We start from the raw sequence: 8,245 nt of genomic DNA on the forward strand, positions 1-8,245 counted from the left end.
AAGTTGGGAATTTTTACAACCATTTTCTTCTCCAAAACCTGGGTTATCCTCAACTTGTTAAGTCCTGAGTACAGCTTGGTGGAAACTAAACAGATTAAGGAGGCATTGAGGGAACCAGAGAATTGTTAAGGCTGAAAATAAACAAGATTATCAAATTTATAAGACTTTTCTTTTTCACCTTCCCCAACAAGCTGGGAAAACCCCCAGTCTCAACTCAGGCTGGGAATGAAGGGCTTGGTAGCAAGACTTGGGGTAGAAGAAAGACAAGAGTGGTCTTTCTAGGTCTTTATTCCTTTTTCCTTTTTCCATGTGGCTGTCCCCATGTCACAGGTCTTCTGCTGTCCCTTCATCGACACTCAGCTTCTTCGCCAAGCTCAGGTTAGATGCAGGAGCTGTTCAGGATTCAGGGGGTACAGGGAGGAGGACAACAGAGACCTTCTGCTCACCAGGGCTGCTCCTGGAGGTTCTGTAGCCTCCCAGACACCCCTGCCCAAAACCCAGCCCCACCAGCCCAAAACCTTGGAGAGACCAGCCCGAGGGCAGAGGAACCCTCCCATGTCCCCACGTGCCTCAGGCTGTCACCTGGGGCTGGGACAGCTCCAGGACCCCACGCCCAGCTGGTGGCACTGCCAGGGGCTGCTGGCAGGCAGGGGAGGGATGTGGTGCACAGGGAGATGCCCCCATTGCCTGGGGAGGGGAGATGCTCCCCCTGCTCACCCAGGGATTCGTCCTGGGACCATTTCCGCAGCTGGTTCATCTGAAAGGCCTTCATGCACTGCTCCCTGGACACTTTGTAGGGCTGCAGATTGAGCAGGACCTGCTTGGCTCGTGGGGTCCTGCAAGGCAGGGACAGATTCCCCTCTCAGTCCCTGCCTGGAGTCCTGCCTGGCCCAGCCCCAGGTCCTCCTGTGTGCCTTGGGCCCCACCACCCCCTTCAGCAGGGACACAGCATCAGGGGCTGCCCCAGGGCATGCCCAGGACCACGTCCAGCCCAGAGCTCAGGGCTCCACTTCCTTGATGTTAAAGGGGTCCTTGTCACAGACATCTTTTATGAAAAACCCTTTCCTTAGGATTTTTTCCTCCTGAGAAGCTGAGAGGGCTCAGGAACAAAATGTAAGCATTGATTATTTGCTGCTGTGGAATGCAACAGGTGCATCTGTGATTGGTCTCATGTGGTTGTTTCTAATTAATGGCCAATCACAGTCAGCTGGCTCAGAGAGCCCAAGCCACAAGCCTTTGTTATCATTGCTTTCTATTCTTAGCTTAGCTAGCTTTCTGATGAAACTTTTTCTTTTATTCTTTTAGTATAGTTTTAATGTAATATATATAATAAAATAATAAATCAAGCCTTCTGAAACATGGAGTCAGATCCTCCAACCTGAGACCCCTGTGAATACAGTCACAGGTCCCTCCTTGTGGATGCCATGGGACAGAGAGAGAGGAACAGCAAGTGTTTCTCACAGCGGCTTCTGAGAAGTTTTAGGGAGCTGGAAAGATGTGGTAACTTGTTGGCTATAAACAATTTGCAGGTAGTGTTTTTCTACTTTATTTTTCTGTTCCTCTTAAGAACAGTGCGTGAGAAAGATGTTTCTGTTAGCCAATAGAATAGAATCTATTGCACTACTCTATAAAAACGGCATGGTTCTTTTGAATAAAGCTTTCTTCGCCTTTTCTACCATCCTGCCTCTCACCTGTTCCTGCCCAACCTTGGCACCAGAGTGACACCTCCCACCTGCTCAGTGCCCCCTGCCACACTCCTACCTTAGCTGTGGTGCTCTCCTGAGAGGGGATGGTGCCTTCTCCTGCTTGGTCCCTTCTGGGCACAGAGCAGCAGCCACTCCTGCCACAGCAGCCACTCTCTCCCTCCTCAGCCTCTCAAATCCTCCAGGAGAGAGGGCAGCGCCCTTCTTCAGACTCCTCTGCTCTGCCAGGGCTGGAAGCTGTGACATGGAGCAAAGGGAAGGCAGCTCAGGCATTTTGGCAACAATAAGAGTCTCATCCTGCAGCCCAAGGCCTAAGGGACAGTTTGGATTCTCTCCTCTCTCCCCCAGAGCTCTTGGCAGTGACCTGAAGAAATCTGGGCACCACAGAGGTTCTGTTCAGAGAAAGATTCCCTGAAGGATGAAGTTGTTCCCAGGACTGAAGGGAGGACACAAAAGACATCCCAGGATGGGCAGATCCAGAGGGAGGAACAGCCTCCCTGCAGTGAGGCAGCACATGATCCTACACCCACCTAACATACCTGGGTAAATTTTCTCTGCATGAGGGGAGCTGCCAGCCCAGCTTTGGGCTCTTCCATCTCCCTGGTGGCTCTGCCCTTCCTCACAGAGTTCTCAATTGGAGGCAGCAAACTGCAAAGACACCACACAAGTGTTTTTTCTCCAAAACCTCTCCAAAACACTGCTGCCCACTCCCCATGCCATGGGAAGGGCCAAGTGCCCAGATCTGCTCTCCTGAAGGACAGGCAGCATGGCCAAAGGTGACAGCTCCTCACACCAGTCCAGGAGTGTGGAAACCCAGGGCACAGGAATATTTCTGTGTCTGCTCTGGGGTGCCCTGACCCCCAGGGCAGCACTGACTCTGACCCTCAGTCATAGAGAAAGTTTCCTAAACTCCAGAATAGACTACAATCCACTAGGGTGTGAAATAGATTATAGAGAGTAGTGTAGGTGGATCACTTGGTGAGAAATTGAGGGTTTTGGGATTTTTAGTGTGTTGTGGATGGCAGCAGGATGGAGGGCACAGGGTGTTGTCCTGGGTTTCTTCTTCATGCTTCTTCTTCCTCCTTCATGGGTTTGGGTGGCATTTTTTAATTGGGCAGAAAAGTCTGCACTGGGGGCTCTTTGGGATCTGTTATTGGGTTAAAAGGGAAAATAATCCAGGTGTCAGCTCTTAATTGGACAGTTTATTCTGAAAAGACCTTGGAACAAGAGATTGTTGGCCATTTTTGTGCTTTTCCATTGTGCTGAGCCTGGTGTGGACAGCATGCAAAACTCAAGATAACAATAAACAAGAACCTGAAGACCCAAAGAATCCAGTGGGTCTCTCTTTCCTGACACAAAACCACTCCAGGAGGGTCTCCCCTGACAGGGGAGCCCCCTGGGAGGGCCCAGCCTGAGGCCCAGCAGTTGAGGAATCAGCAACAGGAGCATGGAATTACCCAAAGCCTACTCTTTCAGGTCTCACCTCCCTCTCTGCACTCCTCCATCTGCCCTCTTCTTTTCTCTTCCTGTCCCTTTCACATCATTTATCCGATTTGGAGGAAGGTGAGGACGAAGAAGGAGGGGGTTGGGAAGGTTCCCTGAAGAAGAAAAAGAGGGAGATCCTCTCAACAGCATCTCCAGAGTGCTTTGGGCATGAGGGACCTCCCAGCCCATCCCCTTCCCTGAGGGCTCCATGGTCCTGTCCCACTGCTTCCTTGGGTCCCCATTCAGAAGGAGGGACCTGCTGGGACAATTTTCTGGCAGGAAGGAGGATTCCCTTGGGCATGGAGGATGTCAGGTCCTGGGAGGGAATGTACCTGGTCTTGTTTGTTGCTTGGTCATGGTTTTGCTCGTTGTGAGAGCTTCTTGTAGCAAAGCACTGAGAGGATGTGGCTCGGTCTTCCCATCTGCCTGCACAAAGCTGCAAAGGAGGAGGTCACACCAGTTGGAATAAGGCAGCAGAGTCCATGGCAGCCTCTGGGAAGGAGCTGTTCCAGGTTACCAGCTTTCCAAAGGAAATAACACTGGAGCATGGGCAGGAGAGTCTCCCTCCACAGGGCTCCTCTCGGCCGTGAGATCCCTCTTGTCAGCGAGGTTTTCCAGAGAAAACAAACCCCTGAGAACATCCCGCCTTCTGGGGCCTGTTGGTTCTCAGCCTTGAGAACATCCCAGGCTCTGGGGCCTGCTGGCTCTCAGTGTTTCTCAAAGGAAAGGGAAGGAGCTGGTGGAGCTCCATGGCCCTCAGCTGTGCCTCGAGGGTCTTCCCCTCTGAATTGGGAAGGTAAAGAGCAGGCCCTCTTCCCAGGGAACCCACCTGAAGAAGCCAGAACGGGCATGGAGAATTTCAATTCACCATGGAATTCAATACACCATTGGAATCCACCCATAGAAGGCAGAATTTCAATTCCACCTCCAAAATTAAATAAATCCAAGGATTCTTCCCACGTGGGAGAAGCCAGCACCAAAAGGTGTTGCTGTTTATCACCCCACCACGTACAGAAAGCATTGCACTCACTGTGGCAGCACAAAGACACCTCCAGGAGGGAGCTGGGACATGTCCTTTTCCAGCTGGGCTATGGACAACAGCTTCAGATCTAGCGACTGCAACAGGGACAGAGACATGGCAGCATCCACAGGGGATTTACCTGCTTTTCACAAGGCACAAAATCCCCCTTCTTCCACTGCCAGCCCCCAGCCCCAGCTCTCTCTCCACTATCCTGTGCCCCTATGTTAGCATTCAAAAACACATAATCATGGGGGATTATATGCCATGCTTTTTATTAAAGAGCTCTGGGAATCGGGGTATTACCCATATCTGACTCCGACCATACCTCCAATATGATCATGTTTTTATACTCTATCTTAATTATTAAACTTATATTGTTCTATTGTATACATAAATTTAGCCCATCTCTGAATTTCCAACATAGTTTTTCATTATTCTTCTTATGGTCATATAATAATTATATTTAATTACTAAACAATCATCACATCTAACAATTATATAATTTATCATACTGCTTGTGCAGGTGCAGTTGATCTGGGAAAGCACAAAGCCTAACATTTTAGATTCTAACTTTTTCTAGGGCTCCACTATCACCTACATTGTCCCAAATCCATGAGTATCTCCACCACCTCAGCGTTTTGGCACAACAAGGCCATGCCAGCGGCACCTCCAGGAGCCAAACCCAGGGCTGGAATGCAGGTTCAGCTCCCAGGAGCATGGAAAACACCTACATTGTCCCAAATCCATTAATATCTCCATCTCCTCAGCACTTTAGTACAAGGCCATGCCAGCAGCATTTCCACAGGAACCAAAGCCCAGGGGTAATTCCCTGGGAGCAAGATGGCAGCCTCAGCTCCCAGGAGCATGGAAATTTACTTCATTGTCCCAAATCCATGAGTATCTCCACCACCTCAGCGTTTTAGGGCAACAAGGCCATGCCAGCAGCATCTCTACAGGAGCCAAACCCAGGGCTGGATGGCAGGCTTAGCTACCAAGACCATGGAAATCTCCTACATTGTCCCAAATCCATGAGCATCTCCACCACCTCAGTGTTCTGGGACAAGGCCGCACCAGCAGCATCTCCACAGGAGCCAAGCCCAGGGCTAATTCCTGACATCAGGCTCAGCTCCCAGGAGCATGGAAAGCTGCCCAAGGCCACAGCTGTGTCTCCAGGAGTGTGAGGGCACACAAAACACAAGCCAGACTCACCTGGAGCAGCCCTTCAGCCAGGCCCTGTAACTGAGCCACCTCCTGGACCAGGCCTTCAAAGAACCTCATGACCACGTGTTTCCCGCGGCAGAGCAGGACCCCGATGTCCTTGAACACAAAGTCTAAGTTCTTCCCACTGGACAGGGCCCACTCACAGATCTGCAGAGTGGCCTTGATGCACATCATGATGGTGGCCTTGGGCTTGTGCAGGTGCTGGGCCACCTCAGCACAGATCAACTCATCATCTCTGGAGATCCCTGTGGAGAAAGCACAAAGTCACTCCCTCAGCCCTTCTGTGGTGTGAGAGTGACGGGTATAGGAAGGTCAGGATGGATGGAGATGAGAGATCTCTGCAGCCAGATCCTGGAATTTGGGGTTTATTGCAAAGGGCCTGGGTGCAGGCCCCTGCTGGGAGCTGCCAGCCACAGCTCAGAGCAGGCCTGAGAGAGAGAAAGAGAGGTAAAGAGAGTGGTAAAGAGGATAAGAGAGCGAGGTTCCTGTTAAAAGACAATAAATCTTCTTCTGGTCCTGGAACTTGGGGTTTATTGCAAAGGGCCTGGGTAGGGCCCTGCTGGGAGCTGCCAGCCACAGCTCAGAGCAGGCCCAAGAAAAGTAAAGAGAGAGGTAAAGAGAGAATTAGAGAGTAAAAGAGAGGATCAAAGGGCGAGGATCCTGTTACAATACAATAAATCTTCTTCTGGTCTTGGAACTTGTGTATTATTGCAAAGGTCCTGGGTGCAGGGCCCTGCCAGCCACAGCTCAGAGCAGGCCCAAGAGAAGAGAGGAGTAGAGAGGATGGGAGGGTAAGAGAGTAAAAGGGGTAAGAGGGGCAAGAGCTAAGTGAGGCAAGAGTGCAAAGTTCCCATTACAATACAGTAAATCTTCTTCTGTGTTGAATATTCTGATTCTCACTAACCAATCTAGTACAATATACAAATCCTATAGCATTTCCATACAGCCGGGGGGCTCGCAGACCCTGGCATACAGCCCAGGACACCTGGGGATTTGATTTTGACCCCTGGAGCAAGTTGCCAGCTTTGTATGAGGACCTGAAAGTCACACAGGTTTGAATAGTATAATAATAAAATGATCACAGGGTGAAAATGTAGATTTTAGAATTTCTGGTATGGCGGTTATGGGGACAAGATGGAGGAACTTGGGTGTGTCCAGCCTTTCTTCTTCTTCTTGGTCTCCATTTTCTGCAGTGATGTTGGCACTTTGGGATTGGTTTAGAGTAGAAGTGCACTGTCTAACACAGGTGATAGGTATTGGAATTAAGTGTAAATATGTTATATGTAGTTCGTAGTATAAAAGGACAACACAGAGAGTGCTTGTGGCTGCCTTGCTGAGCAGATCTTCGCTGGGCAGAAAGAAAATTTTATAGATAAGAATTAATAAACAACCTCAAGATTGAAAAGTGAAGAGTCCAGACTCATTCTTCAGAGACATCCTGCACATCTTGGGACAGCAATTAACAACCAAAACCTGAGAGCAGGAGATTTTCAGAAACACTGCCAGGAGCTCTCCAGCACACTGTGGGTACTCAGAGAGACCTGGAGGGACCCATCCATGTCCCAAGGGAGCACAGGACTGGTCCCACCATCCCATCACATCTTACCAGGCACAGGGCTTTGCCCATGACGGAGATTCTTCCCCACCAGGGGAAGGGGCTTGCTTAGCTCAAACTCCGGCGTGTCTGCCATGAAACCTTCCCCTTCTCCATGCCAGATGGGTTTCTTCATAATGTGGATGGTACCCAGGCCCATCAGCCCAACTCTCTGGAAGCAAAAGCAAGCAATCAGAGGGCAAAGGGTGATCTGTGGCCTTTCCATCCCTCCAGCTCCAAGGGCTGAGATGGAGGCCCCAGGAAAGCTTTGGAGGAGAGCCTTTCACTCCAAATGGTTCCTCACTCCCTCCTCTGTAGGCTGCAAGACATGTGGGAGAAACTCCCAGAGCCCAAGGAGTGCAGGAAGGCCCAGGAAGGCTGGAAAAGAGGGTGTCCCTCCTTCCCAGCCATCCTGGGGAGGACTCCAAAGTGGAAATCCAATGTTCTTCTACTCAAGCACCGCTTGGCTTCTTGTCTGCGCTCACAAAGGGTCTGTGACTAAAATTCAGGGTCTGCCTCGGACACTTCTGCCCCCAAGGCTGGTGAGGGCCCCAGAGGATGAGGAAGGATCAGGAATCCCCCATGGTCTGAGTGAGGACCATGAGGAAGCCAGCCCCACCTTCTTCAGCAGCAGGTCCTGGCGACAGCACTCAGACACACAATCCCAAATTTTAATGATTTCTGTCAGAAGAAGAGAAAGAGCCCAGCAGAAGTTATGAAGTTCATCGTCCTCCCTTCACTTTCCCAATGTCAGATCCCCTCCTCCAAAGGGACCCTCTCCCTGGGCAGAGCCACCAGCACATTCCCAGCCCCAGGGGCAGGAGGATGCCAGGCCTTACCATCCTTGTGGAAGTACACCAGATCTGGAGACAGAGCAAGGAAGAAGCCAGAGAAAAGCTGTGTCATGGCTGTGGTTCCTCCTGCCTGGCCTTTTTCTTTCTTCCTCTCCATCCCACCATGGCCTTAGGGTGGGAGGCCTGGTGGGACAATGGGGCACCCCAGCTGGGCTGGCCTCTGACCCTCAGGGTGTTCTGGTTCCATGGAGGCAGAATGTCCCATTGTGACCTCACGTGTGTCACCAAGAGCCCTTCCAAGGAGTCTCTCACAGCCACTGCTGAGGTGGCTGGAAAATCAGATGGAAATTGGTTTAGAATGATTTACACAGATCCTGTTACACAGACAACTGCTGTGTGAGTTAGGAAATTGGCAGAAAACAAAGAG

At 50.7% G+C, this 8,245-nt stretch overlaps 1 protein-coding gene across 1 annotated transcript; it reads right to left on the bottom strand.

Moving 5' to 3' along the window:
- Positions 1-324: 324 nt before the first annotated feature.
- LOC141731746 (uncharacterized) lies at positions 325-7,257 on the bottom strand. The gene is made up of 9 exons (XM_074558284.1): positions 7,037-7,257; positions 5,419-5,675; positions 4,219-4,304; positions 3,521-3,624; positions 3,187-3,301; positions 2,243-2,351; positions 1,762-1,940; positions 718-836; positions 325-392 (listed from the first exon to the last, which is right to left on the bottom strand). The coding sequence occupies exons 1-9, from the start codon at positions 7,248-7,250 to the stop codon at positions 325-327; spliced, it is 1,251 nt and encodes a 416-aa protein (XP_074414385.1). The 5' UTR covers positions 7,251-7,257.
- Positions 7,258-8,245: the final 988 nt, after the last annotated feature.

Source organism: Zonotrichia albicollis, chromosome 25, assembly GCF_047830755.1.
Source record: "Zonotrichia albicollis isolate bZonAlb1 chromosome 25, bZonAlb1.hap1, whole genome shotgun sequence".
Lineage (NCBI taxonomy): Eukaryota > Metazoa > Chordata > Aves > Passeriformes > Passerellidae > Zonotrichia > Zonotrichia albicollis.

What these genes read in the sequence shown, in the direction of transcription:
- LOC141731746 (XM_074558284.1), bottom strand. Translation starts at nt 7,250, where the DNA reads ATGGAAAGGCCACAGATCACCCTTTGCCCTCTGATTGCTTGCTTTTGC. An exon ending in TGGCTGAAGGGCTGCTCCAG is followed by an intron (nt 4,305 to 5,418) that starts GTGAGTCTGGCT and finishes TCCCTGTTGCAG; the next exon opens with TCGCTAGATCTGAAGCTGTT. An exon ending in AGGAGAGCACCACAGCTAAG is followed by an intron (nt 837 to 1,761) that starts GTAGGAGTGTGG and finishes CCTGCCTTGCAG; the next exon opens with GACCCCACGAGCCAAGCAGG.